This window comes from Parasteatoda tepidariorum, chromosome 10 (assembly GCF_982258835.1).
Source record: "Parasteatoda tepidariorum strain Cologne lab strain chromosome 10, Ptep-v5.0, whole genome shotgun sequence".
NCBI lineage: Eukaryota > Metazoa > Arthropoda > Arachnida > Araneae > Theridiidae > Parasteatoda > Parasteatoda tepidariorum.
Window position 1 is genome coordinate 30,007,097 of NC_141764.1, and position 23,759 is coordinate 30,030,855.

The following is a 23,759-nucleotide window of genomic DNA, read 5'->3' on the forward strand; positions in this document are numbered from 1 at the left end:
TTTTTTTTAACCAATTTTCAGTTAAATATATTTGTATGAGATTACTTTTGTTTATTTTTTCTTAACGGAATTTTTTGTGTCTTATAATTCAGGACTTGATGAATTTATTAAAATACAGTAGAGCGCCGATTATCCAAACCCTTATTATCCGAACGTCCAATTATCCGAACTATGTCCAAATTCGCTTTTTTTTTCTTCTCTTTTTTAAGTTTAGAATTTTTTTTAACTTATCGACAATTTTTCTAAATTTAGAGGAATAGATAATACCCACTACATCTGAAGACCATATTTAATTTACAACCTTTTTCAGCAGTTTTCTTATAATAGCCATACATACATGTATTGCTATACAGTTAAACCTACATACCCCTTTAGCTCTCTTCAACTGAAAATTATCATCAAAGAATGCGAGCTTCATTTTGACAATCTACAATTGTTGGAAAGCGGAATGTGTTTATGAATAGATAAGTGCTGAAATTCTACAATTGGGGGATGGGTAGTTGTCACTCATGGTTAATGATTAGTGATTACAGTGCTTGGAATCTTAAATCTTGGAATAAAATTCTTATCAGAAAAACAAATGAAACTGCAGTGTGTGAATAGGTAGATCTTTCGGGTGAAAATATGCCAGGTTATACAGCAGGCGAAATAGAAGACTGGTGTCGAGACACTGAAAACGACTCAGGATTTCAAATTTTAAATGATCATGAAATTGTTTCTGAAATTTTGAATGAAAATCGGAACTCCTCAGATTAAGAGGAAGAAGTACGTGATCAAGTTCAAGATAGTGGACCTTCTCATAAGAAGGATGCAATTCATTAGATATTGCAATGAATTGCCTAGAACGTCAAAATGATGTTGATCCAGTTCAGTTGATTTTTTTAAAAAAGAATAAGGGATATGGCTGCGCAAAAAAGAGCATGTTCTTTGAAACAAAAGTCTTTGCTGGATATCTTTTGCAATGGAAAATAAAGAAAAATGTGGTAAAATCAGTAATTGACAAAAAAAATTATAAAAAAGCCGAAATATGATAAAAATGATTCAAATTGAAAAAAAAAGTTTAAAAAAATATATTTAAAAATTGAAAAAAAAAAGTTTTAAACTCGCCAGAGCTATTTTAGATAGTACTGCCAGTCCTAAGCCTAGAAAAAGTGTGAAGGGAGGTTGGCGCATAAATAATAATCATTTAAACTAGATTTTAAACAACTTTCCAATTATCCGAACATTTCATTATCCGAACCACGTTCGGTCCCGAGCAGTTCGGATAATCGGCACTCTACTGTAATTGTATTCTAATTTCACAAATTAACTTAATGTAAAATTATTATTATTATTATTGTTGTTTATATTACTCATCACCATGAAAATATTTTTTCCGCAGTTAATAGTTGGTAGATTTCAAAAGTATGATGCATTTTTCACATTATTTAGTGTAGTTTTTTAAACATATCTTAAAAAGCAAATATTTTATAAAAGAATTAAGGAAAAATAAAATGTAAAAAAAAAATTAATAAGGAGTAAATATGTTGCATTTCCTTATAGGTCTATTATTATTATTATTATTTCATTATGCAAATAAGGAGAAAAGTTTCTAGAAAGTAGAAAGAATTTCATTGCTTATTACAAATTATTTATCACTGATCAAAATCATTTATCACTATCAAAATCATTTATCACTATCAAAATATGATTTATTATTTATTTTATACTCAACATTTTTCATTTTATCAGGGTAACCACCCTGTCTGGAAACAGGGAAAACCTGAAATTATCAGGGAATTTGAAAATATTCTGTAAGATAATCAGCAATTCTAAGTGAAAATCACGCTAATCTCTGAAAAATATTAGTGTTTTATAAAATGATCATACACAATTTCAACTTTAATGTGTTTTTATCCATTATTAGACTATAAAACTGGTTTAGATTATTCATCATATCTTAAACAGTGGTACTAGGATCATTAATTTTTCTTGTCATCAGTTCAAGCTTTTCAATTTTTAAATTGCATCTGAAAAAAAATTACATTCGGAATAATCCTTTATGATTTTAATGGTATTAAATTTATCTGATATCCCTGATTCCATATTGAAGAAGTTAGAATACTAAATATTATGATTTTTGATATAAAGAAGGCAAAAAATATATAAATTCGAAGGTTTAATTATTCAGGTGTTATTAAATAGCTTATTTTTAATTGTTTATGTGTGAAAATTTTGTAATTAATAAACTTGAATCTTCCATTTCCTTATTATTTTTAAAAGTAATTTTTTTATGATTATTTTTCACATTATTTATTTTATAACAATAATATTTCTGTTAATATAATTTTAGGAATTGAATATTGCATCTCACTGGGCTGCTTGTTCTGGAGAAAGTGAAATACTTAATGTTTTACTTGATAATGGCTGTAGCTTAAGTTTTGTCAACAGAAGAGGTGACACAGCTCTGTGAGTATTTTTCTGAGCTACTGCTTTTATTTTTTAAAGTTATTTTTCTCTCATTTGCTACACAAATTTATGTAATGTCAAATGTCAATTTTAAAGGGATTGAAAATACGAAGTATATTTTCTTTAACCAAATATGTAATGAAAATAATCCTTGGCATTAACCGTACCATTCAGCCTAATGATGAAATAAAAAATTAGTGGCAGGTTTGGGGAAAAAAACTCAACCTCTTCCAAAATCCAGTTTTTTTATAATTATTATTATTGTTTTTGTTTATTTAAATCAAAGGATTAAATAATATTTTACATTTTAAATTAAAGTAATTAAGCTATTATAAAGTATTATCATGAAAACTTTTTTAACTATTAATTAATATTAATAAACCTTTAAAATATCCAATTTTCTTCAATAAACAACCTGCTGACTTGATAAAAAAAAGTATAACTGGTGATTTTAATCATGCTTTAACATTACTTTAAAATGATATTTAGCACACAAATAGAAAGTTAATGTTGAAATAGTATATTAGTTATGTTTGTAAAGGAATAGGTTCCTCTTTGTTTCCAGTATGTAGGAAAAGGTCATACTTCTCATTAATTAATATAAGTAATTAACATTACTCAATTTATAACATTTGCATTAATAATTTACTTAAATAATCATGTCTGTCTTCTTTTTTCAATTGAGTTAATATAAATTTTAACTTTTAACCAAGAACAGCATGAAAAATGTGAGATAATATATTTTTCCTATAAAAATGTTTGAAATTAATGAAATGATGATAACAAAATATAATGCATACATAAATACTATAATATGATGAAATAAAGATAAGCTTTAATGCTAATAATTTAATCATAAATAATGAATAAACTAATTTTATGAATAAGCCTTAACTAAGACAATGTTTTCTAATAATACAGCATTATGTAAAATAATATACATATTAAATACATAAATTAAAAATTTATTTACACTGATGACCAAAAACAAAAATTTCTAAAGGTAACTTAAATATAAAATTCAGAATAGCACCTCATTTCCATTTACACTTTTGATCTAATCAAGCCTAATGCATTATTTAACAAGATTATGAAACAGAGAACTTTTGATGTTAACTTATTCTATGATTGCATTTTTTAAATAATTTTGAAAACTATCAGAACACGAAGTTGGTGATGGCTTGTATTATTTTTAGAACTTTTAGTGACATCTTGATTTGAACTAACTTGAAATTTACTCACATAAATTTTTTTATAAATATATTTGTGCAGCAGGGCAATAATACGTAAACATTAAAAAATTATAAATCACTTATATTTATTTAAGTAACACAGACTCATGTTAGCAATTAAGATTATAAACATCTTAACAGGAAAGTTTGTTATATAGGAGATCTTATAGAAGTAGGAAATTTTTTTATGTAGATATATTTAAACTGAGAGTATTTATTTGATTAATATAAAAATTAAGTTATTTAACGCTTTTTTTAAAAAAAAAAAAAATAGGAAAAGAAAAAAGCTACTTTCCAAAAATCGTGGTTTAAACGACATTGGTTTAAAGCAGCTAACTCTGGTTAGTGGGCCATGTATATTACCATAAAATATAAACAATAGCAAAATTACTGTTGCCAGATACCAGATCCTCATGGTGTTAGTTTCTATAGCAAAGCTAAGTAATTTTTAATAGGAATTTACTTGTTTTGTTTTCGCTCCAGTAGATTTTGCAATGATATAATTTAATTTCTTACCAAAGTCACCTTGCTTTGCATTATTTACTACTTTTTCCAATGGAATTTATTATTGAATATAGATTATTTAAATTTTTCTACAAATATTTATTAAATTAATTACATAATTTTTCTAATTTCAGTCACATTGCAGCACGAAAGGGTCACTATTCATGTGTCAGGTAAGATGTTTCACTTATGTTTAATGTGTAATTAAAATTTATTTTTTATGTTTAAAATGATACATAATTTTTATTTACCTTTTTGGTGATGTTTCTGTATTTCAATGTTAAATGTAAATAATTAATATAAATTTATAATTTTTCAGACTTATATACATTAAACTTTATCTGGGTTAGAAGTTTACCTTAACCATTTTAAAGCATTTTTTCTTTTTTGATTCTTATTTTTAAATTTATTGATTTAGATTCTTTTTTTTTTTAGAAAGATATATTCTTACTTAGTATCTCCAAAAAATTTTAATTTAAAAATTAAATGCTAAGATTGCCATTTTGTTTTTGAACTACAGGTAAAAACTGCCAGTTAACCATAAACTTTGTACTTATATGTTTCTCATTTAAGTGAAAATAAATAAGCTGATTGTAATATATATAAATATAAGCGGTAAATATTTATTTTAATTTTCAAATTCTTGCATCAATACATTCCGTATGTATGAAATTTTTGTTAATTTTCATCATAGGCATAAGGAATTAGATGAACATACAATGATTATTATATATAGATATTGTAAATTACAGATAAAAATTAAATTATTTTCAAAATTTGCTCTGGAAAAAGGCTTATACTATTTTTTTAAAAATAATTATGGTATATTTCTTGTATAAGCAAAGTATCCGTAGAAAAGTTTTGAAAGCGAAAATGGGGAGTCAGCTTATACTGCGAACTTTGGAAAATTCCAGGACGACATCGCCAACAAAAATACTCAAAATATTTCTCCTTCTATTGAGCATTAGTGAGAATTGGTAAATATCGAGAATCCTACATACAAGGCCTAAAAATCTAAAATAAAGGTTAAAAACTGTATGCCCTAAATATAAAAGTTAAAAAAGAAACACATAAAATGGATAATTTGAAGAAAAAAAAATACTATTTTTTTGATCTTCTAAATATTTCTCCTTCTATTGAGCATTAGTGAGAATCGGTAAATATTGAGAAACCTACATACAAGGCCTAAAAATCTAAAATAAAGGTTAAAAACTGTATGCCCTAAATATAAAAGTTAAAAAAGAAACACATAAAATGGATAATTTGAAGAAAAAAAAATACTATTTTTTTGATCTTCTAAATATTTCTCCTTCTATTGAGCATTAGTGAGAATCGGTAAATATTGAGAAACCTACATACAAGGCCTAAAAATCTAAAATAAAGGTTAAAAACTGTATGCCCTAAATATAAAAGTTAAAAAAGAAACACATAAAATGGATAATTTGAAGAAAAAAAATACTATTTTTTTGATCTTCTAATTATGAATTTTGAAAATCCATGCTTCATTTGCACCCAGTGCAATTGTTACTAGGTCTACCATTGCTTCAAGAGAAGGGGTACATTTTATTTCCAGGTGTAGCATCTCTTTTCTTTTACTTTGGCTTATATGGAAGTTTTGAATTTTAGATAAATTTCCCACTAAAACGAGAAGGCTTAGTTTCAAAAATATATGGTACTACGTTAATATAAAGATAAGATGTTTGAGAAATGGGTGACAAAGATGTGTTTCAAATCTGCTTTAAAAAGATGCAACTATTATTATTATTTTTTTTTAAATAATTGATTGAGGTAATTCCAATATGCTTATATCCTAAAAAAAGAAATAAATCTTCTGCATCTTATGTGAGTCTTTCTGACTTATGTGTTTTGGATATTATTAACATTTTGTTATTTAAAATAATATTTTATGTGCTTTTTAAAGAACTATTTTTATTTATTGTTTAAATATATTTCTTTTAAAGGCTCTTACTGGAAAGAGGAGCTCCTACAGATAGAAAAAATGAAGATGGAGAAACACCATCAATGGTAAATAATTTTCCTTGTATGTATGCTCCCTAAGTGTATTTTTTGATTCCTGTGTCTATTATCATAGCTGCCAACTCTACTGAATTTTCTAGTAGGCTACTGGATTTTGTCAGTTTTTTCTGGTCTACTGGTTTATTAAAAATTCTCCTGGTTTTTGTATATTTTAGAAAATTCTCTAGAATTGAGTAAGTTTTCTTAAAAAAAATCCCCATTTAAATAGAGGTTTTCCATAGATTATCGCTAGCTTGAATATTTAAATAAGTATTACTAATACATAATGAAGCGAGCCTCATTTATAGAAATTTGTTTAAAACTTTTTTTTTCTAAAATTTTCCGTTTACTTTTACTCAGAACTCCCTTTTTCAATTAATTAACAAATCTTTTAACTATCTTTGATGAATTAAATGCCTATTACTGCTCAAAATTATGATTAAATATAAAGCATAACATTTCAAACTCATTTAATGTCAATCGTGACTGGAAAATATCACAGTTTTGCTATTTTGATGACTATAATAATCCTTAAGATTCTCTTTGTGTAAAATATTTAGTACATCATGCATCAATTATCATGAAATTTATATTATTTCCTAAAATCTACTGGATTTTTTTTCTATCCAAGTTGGCAACTATGTATCAAATTAAATAGTGTATTTTAATATATTTTATAACTTTAGTCACTTATTGTTCCTAATATTGTGTAAAAATGTTCGGTATAACTCTTTGGGCGAGTAAAACATAGGTTAGTATTGTAACGAAGGAAAGTTCCTTTAATGTCAATCATAACTGGAAAATATTGCTATAAAAATTTTTAAAATTCCCTATCTGCAAAATATTTAGTACATCATGCAACAAATATGAAATTTATATTATTTCCTAAAATCTACTGGATTTTTTTCTATCCATGTTGGCAACTATGCATTATACATTGCAATGTTTCTTTCATTTTAAATTTCAGCATTTATGTTGTATTATTAAAAGTTTAATTTTGTAACTGTTTTAATAAGATTAAAATAATTGGCATTAATTTCATTACTAATTCCTTTAGGCTGTTTTTTTTTAATTAATTGTGTGTAAATGATTTATGCACTTTATTTATTTATTCCATATAATCTTGATTATTTATTTGAATAATCAGTTTAAATTTAATTTGATTACTACTTAGTTTATTTATTTTATTTGGATAATTTATTTCTATCAAGTTTTATGCTGTTATTCTTGCATTTTAATATGCATTCTCCTTCTATAAACATTTTTTGCCTTATGTATGTTCAATTTAAGCTCTTTGAATGTCCTCTTGGATTATCTGCTACTTTTATCTGCTGCTATTATTCAAAAAATTGTTTTTTTATTCTATATCTTGTGTTTTGAGTACCTTAAAGACTAAATTAAAATCTGAATTTAAAAAAATTGTACAATGACATCCCTGCCAACTTTCACCCTTTTCGAGAATGGGTTTTCCAAGTGGTAGTAAAACAATTACCTAAACAAAATCTTACTCAAAACTAAATTTACCTAAACAAAATCTTACTCAAAATTAATTTTATGTTTTGACCAGGTTGAAATTCGCTATCGTTAAGATTATTATGCTATTATAAATTTGTTGTAATTATTTTTATGTAGTGGTGATCATAGTCATTTATAATTATTATTGTAATTCAAAAAGTTAAAAGGAATAACACAAGTTAAATTAGAAAGTAATTATAAATTAGAAAGATTATTAATTATTGATTTATTTTAGGGAATTATGTTTCTCTTTATATTTTAATGTTTGTGTGAATGTACCACAAATGTTCCACCTTTTTATTCTTGTACAATGACATCCCTGCCAACTTTCACCCTTTTCGAGAATGGGTTCTCCAAGTGGTGGTAAAACAATCACCTAAACAAAATCTTGCTCAAAACTAAATTTACCTAAACAAAATCTTACTCAAAACTAAATTTACCTAAACAAAATCTTACTCAAAATTAATTTTATGTTTTAACCAGCTTGAAATTCGCTATTGTTAAGATTATTATGCGATTATAAATTTGTTGTAATTATTTTTGTGTAGTGGTGATCATAGTCATTTATAATTATTATTATAATTCAAAAAGTTAAAAGGAATAACACAAGTTTCGCTACCACTTTACATATGAAAATAAAATCTTCCGGAAAAACCGGAAGAGTTGGCAGCTATGCAATGATGATAAATGGGCTTATTGTTTTATCGTTACATACATTGTTGTTTAATTATATGTTTTGTTCAGATGATATTTATTGTTCATTATTGACCATTGTGATCTAATACTATGTTCTATTCTATAATTAAATTCAATAGATTGTATATCAACCAAATTATTTCTTGCCTTTTAGCTCTTCATGGCTTTTCATAATTATACTATCATATACTTAATATTTATTTTTAGTTATTCTTTGATTATTAATTGTAACTAAAAATATTTTTAATTATAATTTTAGTTGCTGTACCTGCTATATGCCTTTTATTTACTGAATTACTGTACCAAAAAAGTCTGATAATTTTATCTGAACCTTGTTATTAGCAGTCACTTAGTTAATATTAACAAATATTCATTCAATTATACTTTATAAATTCATTAATAATTGCTCACAAAAAATGACATAAATTTGTAAACATGATACAGTAGGGAACCGATTATCCGGAACGATACCATTGCTATTCCGGATAACTGATTTTTCCGGTTTTCTGAATCGCTACAAAAAGCCGTTTTTTTTATTGTTAAACCCAACTAAAAAAAAATTTTTTTTGGAAATAATCTTTAAAAGAAGAAAAAACAATGGACTAATACACTAATGATTATTTCCAAAATGATGGTAAGGTAAACATCTTTTAAACAAGAAATAAAAATCCTAAAATCTTATGAGAAAAAAATATTTTTTTTTTTTGAAATGGCGGGAAAATGTATCGAATTTCGTTCCGGTTTTTTGGTTTTCCGGTTTTCTGATTTCCGGATAACGGGTTCTGTACTGTAGTTAATTATTTTTTATTTGGCTGTTGCTTTGGTTAATTTGTTTCATTGTATCACTTACTTTGATGATTAAATTAAATAACTGCCTGCCAATTTTTATTTTTTTCAGCTCTATCTGTATTTTTTTTAAATGTGTTAAAACCTACTGATTAAGTTTTGACTAATAGAAAATTCTATGATTTATATTAATTTGTTAACTTAGAATTTTATTAATTTTATTGTAAGTTTTTTTCCATGAACCATGGAATTCTATTAATTATATCTTTAGTAGTTAGTTTCATATTTACATTTTTTAAATCTTATTTTAGATATCTTGTAATAATAGATACTTAATTTTTTTTTTTTTTTTTAGTGTTGTGATGTTGGAACTAAAAGCTATAGAATTATTAAAAAGTATCAATCTCTTGTATCTAAGAAAAAACGAGCTCCTTTAGAACATGTAGTCTTCAGGTATATTTATATTGTATTAAAAGAATTTGTAATATATTGGTTTATTTGTCATGTAAGTTTTAAATTTGTGTGAATTAATCTCTTTAAAATTCATTTGCATTTTTTATTTTAGTTTATCATGTATTTTCAGTTTGTCTATTTTATCATACTTTGCTTATTATTTATGTCAACAATATTGACATTAAATATATTTTTGCATAGCTTTTAGCAATCTGGTATTTGTGCAAAACATGAATCAATAAATTTTATTCATGCTAATGTTATATTTAAAGAAGGAATTATTTTTATTGCACAAATAATTATGATTATTTGAGTAAATTGTTATTGAAATTGTGTAATTATTACTTTTATTTTCAATTTGTTTCTAAGTCTTATAAATATTATTTACAGCTTTTTTTAAATATCAGATGTAAATCTTTGTATTTTAAAAATAATAATAATTCTTATGTTTTTTTTATCTTGTAAGTTTTAAATTTTTTTAATTAATCTCTTTTGAAACTCATGTTTACAGTTTTATTTTAGTTTGTTATGTACTTTCAATTTTTTTTTTTTTTAGCAGACTTTATATATTATTTGTGTAAGCAATATTTGTATTAAATATTTTTTACGTTGCTGTAGGCAATTTAGTATTTGTCTAAACATTAATCAGTAAAATTTGTTCATGATAGATAATATTATTGTAAAAGTAAGATTTTTTATTTCACAATTAATAATGATTATTTAGGGAACTTATTTGTAATTTAAATTATGTTATTATTACTTTTATTTTCCTGTTTTTTTCTAGATTTTATGAATATTATTTTCAGCCTTTTTGAACATCAGATGTGTGTATTTTATTATTAAAAAAAGTTAATTCTTAATTTCTTTTGTAAAAGAACATTTTATTGAATGTTTGTTTAAATCTGAATCAAGAATCTAGGATATATTTTTTTGTCTTGTACAGTTTACAGAAATGTAAATCTAAAATTAACACTTAACTGAAAATTTTTGTGTGCACAGCTTTGTTATTCTAATCTTACTAATTGCATTAGCTTTTTTTTCTTTAAAGAACGCACTTTTAACATAGCTATTAAAATTGGCTGAATTTCATTTTTAAGGCACCTGAGTCCATTAAATAGACTATTTATTTTGTATATTATGTATTTTTTATTAAACTGAAGAGTTAATCATTTTATACTTAGGGTTTGCCAAAGATTTTGCAAAGGCTTATTTGTTCTTATATATTTGCAGAGATATCTCTCTAGGCTTAGAAAAGTATGCAATCCAAGTTGTAAATGAAATTGACAGTGAAGAGTTTGTGCTGAACTTCCGCTATGTAGTTAAAAACTGCCAGTCATCAGATATAAGTATTGTCACGACTATTGATAGCATGAAAGTATGTTTTGTCTAAATTAATTATTATCATAAAACTAAATAATTACATAACACGTAAAAATATGATTTAAAATGTGTAAACTGCTTCATATTTTCCTATAAATTTTAAAATTAAAATGTTTGTTACTCTCATATGTTTCTTAAAAGCAAACAATACAGAGTTGTCTGTAATTAACAAACAAAAAAAAATTAGATTTGTTGTAAACTAGTTAGTTTTAAAAGAAATTCTTGAAAATACTATATTTAATTCTTCATAATATATACTATTATATTTGAAAAAAAGTTTGCGAGTTTTCTATCATTAAAATTTGCTTTCAAAATTTTTTTTCAATATTTTATGGATTTATAAGTTTATTTATTATATTTAGAACATTATTTTATTAAGTTGTGAGTACATAGCTCAATTTATAATTTAAGTTGGTTTCTAAGGAATAATTACACAATTATACAAGATTTATATTTATTGTTATATAAATTTTTTTATTGTATTAAAATGTTTCTATTATGGTTGTATTTATCTTATAGTTCATTTTAATTTTTTGTAGTAACAGGGATGAGATTCTTCCGCGGATTCGCGGATTTCCGCTTTTTTTCAGATTTTTCCATTTTTCCCGCTAATTTCCGCTGAAATTTTTTTTTTGCCCAAGTTAAAATGTTTTATGAGGAATTTAATTTTCCACGGAGGGAAATTGTTGAAGTCCCTTTTCCTCCCTCTGAAGTTTCTCTAAAAATCATTTCCTTGGGATAAAACTGGTTGACCTTTATACAGGGATGAGATTTTTTTTGTCTCTCGAATTTCAGCCTTTTTATCAAAAACTCCGATTCTCTAAAAGTTTCGTTTTTTTAAATAAATATCCCGTTTTTTTTAAATTCAGTCATTGAAGTAAAATAATTTTGTTTATTTACGATTTTCAAAGATAAACAGAAAATTCAATCTACGCCCTAGCTGCTAACCCTTCCGCATTTTTACTTATTCTAGCTATTTTCTCCGATTTCACGCACAGAAAATAAGATTTTCCGTATTTTTTATCCGTCGGCTGGATAGCTCGTATTTTCGTAATTCAGATCTCGATTTTTATTCACGCGATTTTAATTAATATCAATCATCGATTTTCGTATTTACCTGATTTAAAAGTTGCACATTGCGATTCTTATTTACGCTATTTAAATATCGTATATTATGATTCTTATTTACGACATTTAAAAATCCAATATCGTGTTTTGTATTTATGCATTTTTAAAATCTCGATTTTATTATCAAATCTCGATTTTCGTATTTACCTGATTTAAAAGTTGAACGTTGCGATTCTTATTCAGGCGATTTAAATATTGTACAGTGCGATTCTTACTTACGAGATTTAAAAAATCAATATCGCGATTTGTATTTACGAGCTTTTAAAGCCCTATGTAGCAATTCGTATTCACGTGAGCTTAAAATCCAATATCGTGATTCGTTTTTGTGGTTGTAATATCGCGCGATTTAAAAATTATGCATCGTGATCAAAAAATTAAAAAATCATGATTTGTATTTTCGCATATTTTAAATTCGATGTGGAGTTTCATATTTACGTGATTTAAAAGTCTCATATCGGGATTTATATTCACATGGTTTACAAGTTTAAAAATCGCACTTTTTTGTCAAATTTTTGTTTATATATATATATGTATATATATTTTTTTCTTTTCTTTCTTTTTTGTTTTTTGGATTTCCTCTTTTTTACTTTCTGACTACTCTCATCCCTGTAGTAAGAGTCAGATTTTTGAAAAACAATTTGTTTTTAAAAATGTGTTAGTCACTCCTGCCAAATTTCAATGCAATTTAAAAGTTCAAAAACTTGACTTATACATGGGAAAATACTGTATTCTATAGTTTTTATTGTTAATTTTTGATAAAAATTATTCTGCTTTAAACTTATTTAGGCCTAACTTTAAAACCCTATTGTTTAAATCCTATAGTGAGATACGTGAAGTACTTTAGTTTAATCATGTTTCAACTTAATACTACTTTTCATCTCACATTAAAGTAATTAAGCTGTAATAAACAAAGTTAAATTATATTTTTTGCGCCATTCCTATTGTTAATATACTTTTCATAAGTACTTTTAATTTAAAAGAAAATTGAACTTTTACATTTTAGTGGTGTCCTTGTAAAAGCAACTGTGGTACAGGTGATTGTGCATGTGCTCCTAAGTGCTGGTATGACTCTGTAAGTATTCATTTATTAATTTATTTTTTATAAATTAAGTATAAAATGTATTTAAAAATGCAATACATTTCTTTTTTCAGAATGGTTGTCTTGTATCAGATTTTAATATAGCTGATCCTCCTACAATATTTGAATGTCATAAGTTATGCCATTGCCCAATTTCATGTCTCAATAGGGTTGCTCAAAAAGGATTGAGGTCTGTTAAAACTTTATTTCTGTTAGAATTTTAAAATAACTGTGATAAAATATTTTACTGCATTATTTATTTTGAGAATTTTACAAAGGGTGAAACCTTATTCTTTTTATTTTATTTGTATAGTTCTATTCGTGATAGCTGCTAGTTATTAAGTACATTTGATTTTATTTTTCCAATAATGTTCGGATTTACTTTTTCCTAATATTTAAAAAAAATTAATGCTTAGGGGAATTTTTGTATTCTAATAAATTTTGTTTCTAGTTAGTAAAAAATTATATAAATTGAAAATAATGTGAAATAAGCATATTGTTTTCTCGAATTAATATTGTAATGAATAGTAATTATAAACTTATTAATAGAGGTTCTTTTGAAAGTTCAAAAAGTGTACCTTTGCACTGTATTTCGAACTTTTAACTAATGCATAAATTGTGGGTCTTTAAGCACCAAATATCTCTAAATCGAGACTTGCATAAAGCTATTGCTTTATTATTAAGTCCAGAGATGTTTATTTTCTTATTATTGTATCTTTAATTTTGTTAAGTGTAGTACAGTTTTTCCTTTTAACCAGCTAATGATATAAATAAAATATAATGCTATTAATCTGCCAAAATTGTTTGAATTGCAAAATTTAATTTAAAAAAAATATTAGATTCTGAAACCAAATCTTGAATTGATATTAAATGAAGTTGGTCTGAAGTATAACTCTAAATTAAAAATGAAATATATATTGACATTATTATTATGAAAGCAATTCAGGTTAGATCATGTTAGAGAAATGAGTCAGGGCATAAATATTTTCCCTGAGTTTTGTTGTACAGGTGATATATTATGTGTTGATTTTCATTTAGTTCTCCAGTTGTTATTATTATTACTTTAAAAGTCAATATTTCTAATTTTATTGGAATTTTTGAATCGCTACTCTTTGTATTTATTTATAATGCTGAGACTTTAAAATAAGTAATTTATTCAATACTGGTCTAACCAAATTATCTAGAATTTTAAAACATTTTTATTATTTATTATTAAATTTTGCTGATTAATACATTGTTTTTTTAATATAATTTAGAACACCTCTTCAAGTTTTTCGTACTTTAAATCAAGGTTGGGGTGTCCGTTCTTTGAAGAATTTAAGTAAAGGAGCATTTGTTTGTGAGTAAGTGCAATTTTTATGATGTCCTGGGTTTGTTAAAGTTTATAATTGCTTCTACCATTTAAAATGCCTTGCTAATCATTAAAAAAAATTTTTTTTACATGGAATATATTAGAATTAGACTGTTTGAACAAGTTTGTTTCTCTGTTGTACATACTGTTTAATAATCTGTATAACTAATAATGTTTTTTAAGCTTTTCTTGTACTCCTATTCCTAAATTCTTTGAATATATCCACCAATAAAAAGAGTAAGGAGGCTGTTATTATTATTTTTTTTAATGAAATTTGATACTATACAAAGTTGATTTTATAGTGAAAACAAGAAATTTTTATAAATATTTCTTTATTAATAGATAAAGATATTTCTTATAAATTAGTAAATTTTAATTCTATATATTCTTTTAAATGATTAAATAAGTTTTTTGTTTAAAATTTACTAATCTTATTTTTTGTTAAGTGGTCACATTTCTCAAGAAAGGACTTTAACAATAAAAAAAAATAATTATTACTTACATTAAAAGTTCAAACTATTCTAAAAAAATGAAGAAATTCATATATCTCTCGCTTTCTCTAAATTAATTTCTAAGATATCTGCCTTAAGGTATCCGAACACGTTCGGAGTATTTTTTTAAAAATATTAAGTTTCAGAACACTTTAATTATGTTTTTATATTTATTATATGTAAAAACTAATATTAAATAAGAGAAATTAGACATTAATATTATATTTTGTTTTTAAAAGCTAAATAACAAGAAAACAATGATGTTTTTTTCATAAAACTTGTGAAAGGATATACTTCACCAAAATTATTGTATCAAAAAAGTGTTATTATCAAAATAAAGAGCTGAATTTTGTCTAGTGATTTGACTACAATCATAAAAATATTTGGAAAATTAAATTTTTTATAGAGAATTGAAAACTTTTTATGAGATTTTTGTCAAATTTTTTACGTCGTATTTCACATTTTAGACCAATAATAAAAAACTATTAAGTATTTTTAATCAATTGTAGCACAAGCACTAGAAAACATTATACATAATACACATACAAATTTTTATTGAAATATATCAACAACTTTTTTAATAATGAATTTTGAAAGTTACTATTTTTGCGTGAAATTACATTCTGAGAAAAAGGCATTTAAAGTATAAATTATATCATTTCTATTATTTTAAGAATGCTTCAATACTTCTAAAATTCTCCCGATTTGTATGTGATACCTTTCTTTTTCTCAATTTTACAAATTTTTTGTTTTTTTGCAACCCTATTTTTTTTCTGATAATTTTTACATTAGTTAATGAATGGCGTTGAGACTCATACACACGCTCAAAATAAAGTTCTGAAAAACCTTTTAAAGTTTTATTGCCACGGCTGACTCCAACTATGTCGAGTATGCTTTTCAGTCCCAGAAAACCTTTATTAAACTCAATAACAGCCAAATACACACCAAATTGTAATGTTTGCAATTCAACGAACACCTCCTTAGGGACAAATTTCCAAATAATGCCATTAAAGCTACTAATATAAATGATAAATTGAGAGGTTCATTTCTAGCAACATTAAAATAATAATTATTTAAGTCAAAGAAAGATAATTATCCCAAAATAAAGATAAATATAACTGTTTTTGTCCCACTTCCGGTTTCGGAATGCTATTTCCTGTTTCATTTTTTAGTCATCAACTAATATAGTTTTAATCATAACTTTTGTTCTAATTGACGCACAGTTAAAATTTAAACTGTTTTGAAAACTAGAATAAACGGAGATTCGTAATATAGAATAAAAAAAATTGTCTTTTTAGGCTAAAATTCACTTTTTCAACGTGTACGGATACCTTAATAGGAAAAAAAGTAGTGGTCTTTCCAGCTAAAATGAATCTTTTAATTGGTTTTTTGATTTTTTAACCTTTACATGTTATTTGAATTCCTAAAGTTTTTTTTATACATTTTACAACATTGTATCCATGTGTGATAAGTATTTTTTGAGTTTTTCTTTTATTTTTCTCATAACTAACCATAAAAATGTTCTAATTGATATATATATAAGTAAATTGATGCACAAATTTATAGTAATGATTATAAAGCAAAATTTTTTTTTCAAAATGGAAGTATTAGTTGTCTAAAATTTGAGAATTATTAATATTTTAATAGAATTGTGCAATTAATAATATTTTTAGGAACCATGTGTACTTGTGAAACAACTGGATTTTTTTTCCTATTAAAAAAGTTTTAAGAAACTGATTATATGCTATCTTTTCTTTTCTGCATTAATAAGGAAACACTCAACAGTGCTTAAAAAAATGTAGTCAGGAAGTCAGGGAAAATTCTTTTAAATTCATCTTTCTTGCTAAATATTGGAAAAAAAATTGATTGATTTGAATTTTGGATTTTTCCTTTTTTTCTCCCCTCAATCAATATCAATCGGTCTGAAGAGACTCATTTCCTCTAAACACTATAGTATGCTCTCTTGTCAGATGTGTTTCTAAATTTCTGGATAGCAATTATTTTTTTTACATAAGGGTTAAAAAAAAAACTGGAAAATATGTTGGAGGCATAGATAAGTGATTTAAAGCTGTAATTGTCAGGGGTGATTGTGCTTCGGAAAAAATCCGGATTTCCGGAATTTTCGCTAACAGTGATCTGGAAGTTTCCGGAGATCGAAGGTCCAGACGTTTCAAAATATCATTTATCACAGAAGTTTCCGGAAATCAAATTTTCAGAGGTGGAACTTAAAAACACAGTTTATTTTATTTGTTTGTAAGGGAGAGCCAGAGAGATACTTTTTAAGCTTATATTCATGATTAATATTCATTTTTTATCAGTAAATAGTTGTTATAATCATAAACTCAAGAAAGAAAGACATATTTGTAAATTTTAATTACTTCTCCAGGTCATCATAGCTATGTGTAAATGGTATAGGTATGTGTAAAATTTTAAATATATTTTAAGTAAACTAAGAAATATAGGAAAAAAAAACTTGTTTAAATTTTTTTTCAATTTAAACTGTTTTTTGTGTTTTTTTTACTCAAGAAATTTTCTGGAATTTTGACTTGGGCTCACAATCACCCCTGAATTGTATAAGTATGATTACTGCCTGTTCTTTTAATTTCTCAATTCAGGTGTGAACTAGAAAATAAATAATATAATTTTATTTTATAACCGTCATTAAACAGCCGACACAATTTTTGAGTATACAATTACCAATATTCAACTCCGTTGCCATGTAATTTTAAATGTTTGGGGATCAAGTATTAAGAGATATTTGCCTTGGAGGAACACTTTTTGATGAAACTAACCCACATTTGCATTACATGAAAAAGAAAATCTTCTACAGTTACTTTGATGGCAAGGGATTTCTAACCTGTGATCCATCTATTACAGAGGATATTTTATATTAGCACTGTGGTCTGTTGCAGATTCGCATCAGCCAGCCGTCACTAGGTTTTTAACCAAGTTCACCTAATTAGGAGGCAAATGCTTTATCCCCTGAGCCACCACTGCTCAATAAAAGTATTCAATGCTAATCATTGATTTCACTAACATACGATATCGCTTCATGAGAGAATGTTTGCAAATCTGTTACTGTTTATGATCCGAACAGCCAATAAACTTTTCAATAATTTTTTACTCATTGTTGACCAGTGACAATTTAATTTATCATTGCCCTTGCATTATTTATTTCAATTTGATGAAACCCACAACAATATAGAATATTCCAAAGTTTATTTCATTTCATTCAATATAAATGAAATTTATTGGAGTTTATTTGAAATGTTTGGGGATCAAGTATTAAGAGATATTTGCCTTGGAGGAACACTTTTTGATGAAACTAACCCACATTTGCATTACATGAAAAAGAAAATCTTCTACAGTTACTTTGATGGCAAGGGATTTCTAACCTGTGGTCCATCTATTACAGAGGATATTTTATATTAGCACTGTGGTCTGGTGCAGATTCGCATCAGCCAGCCGTCACTAGGTTTTTAACCAAGTTCACCTAATTAGGAGGCAAATGCTTTATCCCCTGAGCCACCACTGCTCAATAAAAGTGTTCAATGCTAATCATTGATTTCACTAACATACGATATCGCTTCATGAGAGAATGTTTGCAAATCTGTTACTGTTTATGATCCGAACAGCCAATAAACTTTTCAATAATTTTTTACTCATTGTTGACCAGTGACAATTTAATTTATCATTGCCCTTGCATTATTTATTTCAATTTGATGAAACCCACAACAATATAGAATATTCCAAAGTTTATTTCATTTCATTCAATATAAATGAAATTTATTGGAGTTTATTTAAAATACTTTGCTTTACTTCCATATTCAATTGCAAAATAATCGACTGTATCATTATATTGTTTATGGGTAAAATTGGCAATCGACAAAGTGTTAAAATGTTTCTGGAATTTTTAAGCAGCTCAATAAACTGAATTGCTGCTTTTTCTTTTAGATATGTTGGTGAGTTAATTAGAGGGGATGAAGTTTATGATCGTGAAGATACTTATATTTTTGATTTAAACAGTAAGGTAAGATTTAAAGGGTAATAAGTATTATGTTTATTTTGTTAGTTCTGTTCATTTTAATATGCCTATATTTTTGTAGAATGGCGACTACTGCCTTGATGGTCGATTTTATGGAAATGTTGCCAGATTTTTTAATCACAGCTGTGAGCCTAATTTAGTAGCTCTGCCTGTCTACATGCAACACCAAGATCAAAACTTCCCTCATATTGGACTATATGCTTTGCGGGATATCCCTGCTTTTGAAGAACTATGGTATAAATTTTTTTCTTTAATAAACATAAATAATTATCATATTGGAGTACTAGATATTTTCTTTTTCCTTTCACATGCTTTCTTTTTCAATGCATTATTTTTTGTTCTATTTTAAAGTAAGAAACCTTTCAGTAGAACTAGTTTATAACTAGAACAGGGCCAGGTGTAGTTACCTACAAATCAATTGCCCAACCTATTTTTTTTTTTTTTATTTGAAATTATTTTAACTTACAGCTTTGATAATAAAAAAAAAGAGTATGCTGAAACTTTGAACAGTGTTAAATAAAAAAAATAAAAATAAAAAATTTATCTTACCATTTTTAAATGTATGCTAGCGCATTTATCAGATAATTTTATTTAGAAATAAATGTATCAGCTGATAATATTTAAAAAAAAAGGGAAAAGGAATTACATGATTTTTATTTGTCTACTGCTAGGCTACAGTCCCATGTTTTAACTTGTGTGAGTCACTGTGAACCAATAAAGATCCTCGCAATTCTATGCACAAATTTTGGAATAAAAAGAGTTTTTATAAACTATTTTAAAAGAAATTAAAAGTTTATAAACAGTCATATACTTTTTTGTGACAGCTTCAACTTTATAGTAGTCAAGAAATTTATTAAAAAATTCATGTTAAATTCATATTATGCTTCTAGTAACAGATGATTGACATGCTTGTAATAGCTTTATTATCTACGTGTTTAATTATAAATCAAAAATTTTTTAAACAATTCTTTGTTGCACCAGGAATCTTGTGAAATCAAAGGTCCTCCAAACTGTGTTTGACTAAACTTAGTTTGAAATATATATTTGTCTGTCATAGTTGCAAATCTATGAGAACGTTTCTCCTCTATACACAATTTCCCTTGTTAATGATGGAAAAAAATTGGTTTTGCTTTGTTGAGAGAAAAAAGAAGACATTTAAGTGCAACTTTCAGTGTACATACGGAATTGGATTAGAAATTTTTATCATAAAAAATTATGTAGCACTTTTACTCGGGTATAAAAGAAGTCATTTTATAAATTATATCTATACTATTTTGTTATTTATTGCAAGACAGCAAATTATTTTGAAATTAAATTCCATGCAGGTGAATTACGAATCAAAATTCCACAAAGAAAAATTTTGTGATCAAATCTCACACTGAAAAATTATTGCAGAGCCACATAAGACAAATTCACAGCTGAACGAAATATTCTAACAAATGCAAAAACTTTATTTTGCTATTGTTAGTCCTATAAACAGATTGTAGACAGAGCAGAAATCAAATAATCAAGACTTTACTGTTGTAGAAAATAATCTGGTAAATCATGTTACCCTTTTAAGGAATAAAATAATTTTTTTTGTTGCAATTTTAAAGTCCCTTAGAAAACTGTTTTTGGCATTTACTTTAATTATGCATATTAATTTGTGCACTATTTTTTTGAGGAAAAAAAATTTTCATGGACCAGAAATTGGGTCATTTAAAGTAAAACTGCATTGTACTCTCATGGGTTTAAAGTTAGATTAAACAAAAAGTCTTACATGTTACTGTTTGTCTTATAAACAAAACAAAAAGTGGATAATTGTGATTTTAGCAGTTACTTTAATTATGTATACTAATTTTTACTTTTTTTGTTTTAGTTTTGACTATGGACCAGAATTCTGGATAACTAAATGTCAAACTATATTATGTACTTGTGGATTTTCCAGTTGTAAATATTCCAAGGATGCCATTGATGATACCCTTGAAACTATATATTGTGCAAATAAAATTCTGGATTCATATGAAACTGAGGTTGTAGAAGAAACTGATGCAGTGACTCAATCATTTTTTAAGCCTATTGAAACTGATGACGAATTAAAGTCAAGACAGTTTTATACAAATAATTGCCCAGGGTCATTATCAGAAAATAGAGAAATAAATGCTGTTGAACTAAATGTTATGTCTACAGAAAATGAATAATTGCCAGATTAGCCCATGTTAAATATTGTGAAAATGATATTTTCTATCAATAGCCCATGTTAAATGTTTGTGAAAGTGATATTTACGTAAAAACATCCTTTAGTTATTTATCATAGAATTTGTCACTCTTCATTGTTCTGCCAGTACAAATAATCAAAATTATTTTTCTTATTCAAGAACATTTTTCATGGTCATCATATTTGGTTTGTCATGCTGAAACTTTTCTGAACATGGTTCGACAGCCTCCTGCAGGTTGAGGTTTTCTGTTGAAGATTCCTTTAGGGCAATTTATTTTTTGACATAAGTTGCCAATTCTTTAACTTAACCACTCTAAAGTCTAATTAACATTGTTCTTTTGAGTTCCATTGTTGTTTTGAACTTTCTCTTTACTGCCTAGTAGGCTCTGAAACAAAATTTGTTACTGTTTTTTTCCATCTATTTTAGCAATATGAGCATCACTGTTCATTCTTTTAATTTAACTGTTCATTTTTTTCTTTTAATTCTTTTCAAAACTGTTATTTTGTGTTCTCCATTATTAAATGAGGCCAGGTTTTTGGACCATACACTAGGAACAGCCTCATGTAAGTTTTATCGATAAACGAACAATATTTTTTTCTGAAAATAAAACTAGATCGCAATTAAGTGGGGAATCCATAGAGTATTGTTTTTAAATTTTCATTTATATTTTAGTTTTATTTAGGAATTTGTATGCTGAAGTATGTCATTTAATATTGCAGGAATAGTAATAAAATTGATAACTATACAACAATTATTTTGAAATAACTGATATAATATTTTTAATCAACGTTTTTTTTATTTTAAGAAAGGTCTAGCTCTTGCACCCATTTCTAAGCTCCACATATGGTTAGTTGTAGAGTTATCTGTTATTGCATTTCAAAAATATAACTAAGTAACTTAGTCATTAAAAAGCATGCATTACTTGAATTCAAATAATGTTGTTTTATATCTCTTCAATATTATGCTGAAAATAATGCCTGCTTTGATGGAGTTTTCATTAAAAATGTTTATAAGTGTAATTACATTGGAGTATTTATTATTTATAAAATTTTATGCTGTATAGTTATAATCACTAAAATTATTCTTATTTACTTTTAGGATATCATGATAAAAATTCTGTTTAAATAATTATAAGAAAACTAATTTTACAAGATATCTTAATGAATTATTAAAAATGGTTCTCCTTGAGGATGCAGGGATTAGTACTCAAGCGGCAAAATTATATGATACAATAATTTTGCCTCCTGAGTTTTTATCCATGCTTTTTGTCACATTTTAAACTAATTTTTTTTTTTTTTTTTTTTTTTTTTGCTGTGTTAAGAAACTGATTTTATCCCATTTCATTTAATAGAATGACAATATCATAGCTCCCAACTTTTATGGTTTTTCAGAGCAATTTTTCTTAGTAGTAGTATTGTATGATTTAAGGTTAGGATGGCAAGGATGGTTTTCAAACTTCATATAATTTCTTCCTTTAACTTTTGTTTTACACTTTTCAAAATTATGTATTGTCATTTATAATTATTGTAAAATGTTGTCAGTTAATCAGCACTATTAAGAGATCTCTTTATATATATTTGTTGCAGAAAATAAAATTCCTTTTAACCTTACCATCTTACATTTTATTTTGCTACATTTAAATTTAAATCACCCATGTGCTATAGGCACTTCTCTGTCAACAATGTTTTGGATTTAGGCCCTATATAACTGGTACTTAAAAAAGAAAAATTTCTGATATTATCGCTATAATTGTTTCTTGTAATTGTAATTTTTTTTGTAAATAATGTATTAATTTGTATAGAATACATATTTTGTTGATATTTTTTTCTTTTAAAAAAACTTTATTGTGTTTATTTTATGAGAAAAGTTGTGTGCTCTTATTACAATTTGTATTAGCGATTGTGATATCAGAATCTTCATTGTGCAGAAGCCTATATTTTAGTTGCGCATCCCTTAGATATAGTCTATTTTTTTACAGGTTTCAAATTTATTATACTGATAATTCACTTATGTTATTTTACTTCAGTTATATTATTTTTAATAATGCACATTTTAACCCAGCTAAAAATCAACTGCAGAAAATTTATAAAAATATTTCAGTTTGAAGACTGTGGTGATTTAACCAATTCCGCTACAGAATTTTTGAGGTTGAAATACTGCAAAATTTCTGCAATTTGTAAACTAGTAATTTTGTAGTAGTATCAACCTCAAAAATTTTACAGTAAATATGTTGAGCTATTAGATGGTGCCATCTGTTGTTAGCAATAGGAAATACTAAACTTTCTTTTTTAAAGAAAAAAAGCTTTTTTTTTGTACTTATTCAAATAATTAGGAGCATAAATTTAGGAGTGTGAGGCACTATTTATATGTTGAAAGAATATAAGAAATATTAAGATGTCTTTACTAGGTTTCCCATTCTCTCAGTCGTGAAGTTGACT

General features: G+C 25.8%; 1 protein-coding gene across 2 annotated transcripts in view; it reads left to right on the forward strand.

Moving 5' to 3' along the window:
• LOC107438038 (uncharacterized) overlaps positions 1-22,506 on the forward strand; it is a 48,910-nt gene extending 26,404 nt beyond the window's left edge. For both annotated transcript variants that reach the window (XM_016050196.4, XM_016050197.4), the window contains exons 14-24: positions 2,333-2,448; positions 4,319-4,357; positions 6,146-6,209; positions 9,553-9,650; positions 10,881-11,025; positions 13,162-13,230; positions 13,311-13,426; positions 14,493-14,579; positions 19,033-19,108; positions 19,185-19,357; positions 20,982-22,506. In XM_016050196.4, coding sequence (XP_015905682.3) covers positions 2,333-2,448; positions 4,319-4,357; positions 6,146-6,209; positions 9,553-9,650; positions 10,881-11,025; positions 13,162-13,230; positions 13,311-13,426; positions 14,493-14,579; positions 19,033-19,108; positions 19,185-19,357; positions 20,982-21,303 — 1,305 coding nt within the window. In that variant the 3' untranslated portion in view covers positions 21,304-22,506. The remainder of the gene's footprint in view (positions 1-2,332; positions 2,449-4,318; positions 4,358-6,145; positions 6,210-9,552; positions 9,651-10,880; positions 11,026-13,161; positions 13,231-13,310; positions 13,427-14,492; positions 14,580-19,032; positions 19,109-19,184; positions 19,358-20,981) is intronic.
• The last annotated feature ends 1,253 nt before the right edge of the window (positions 22,507-23,759 follow it).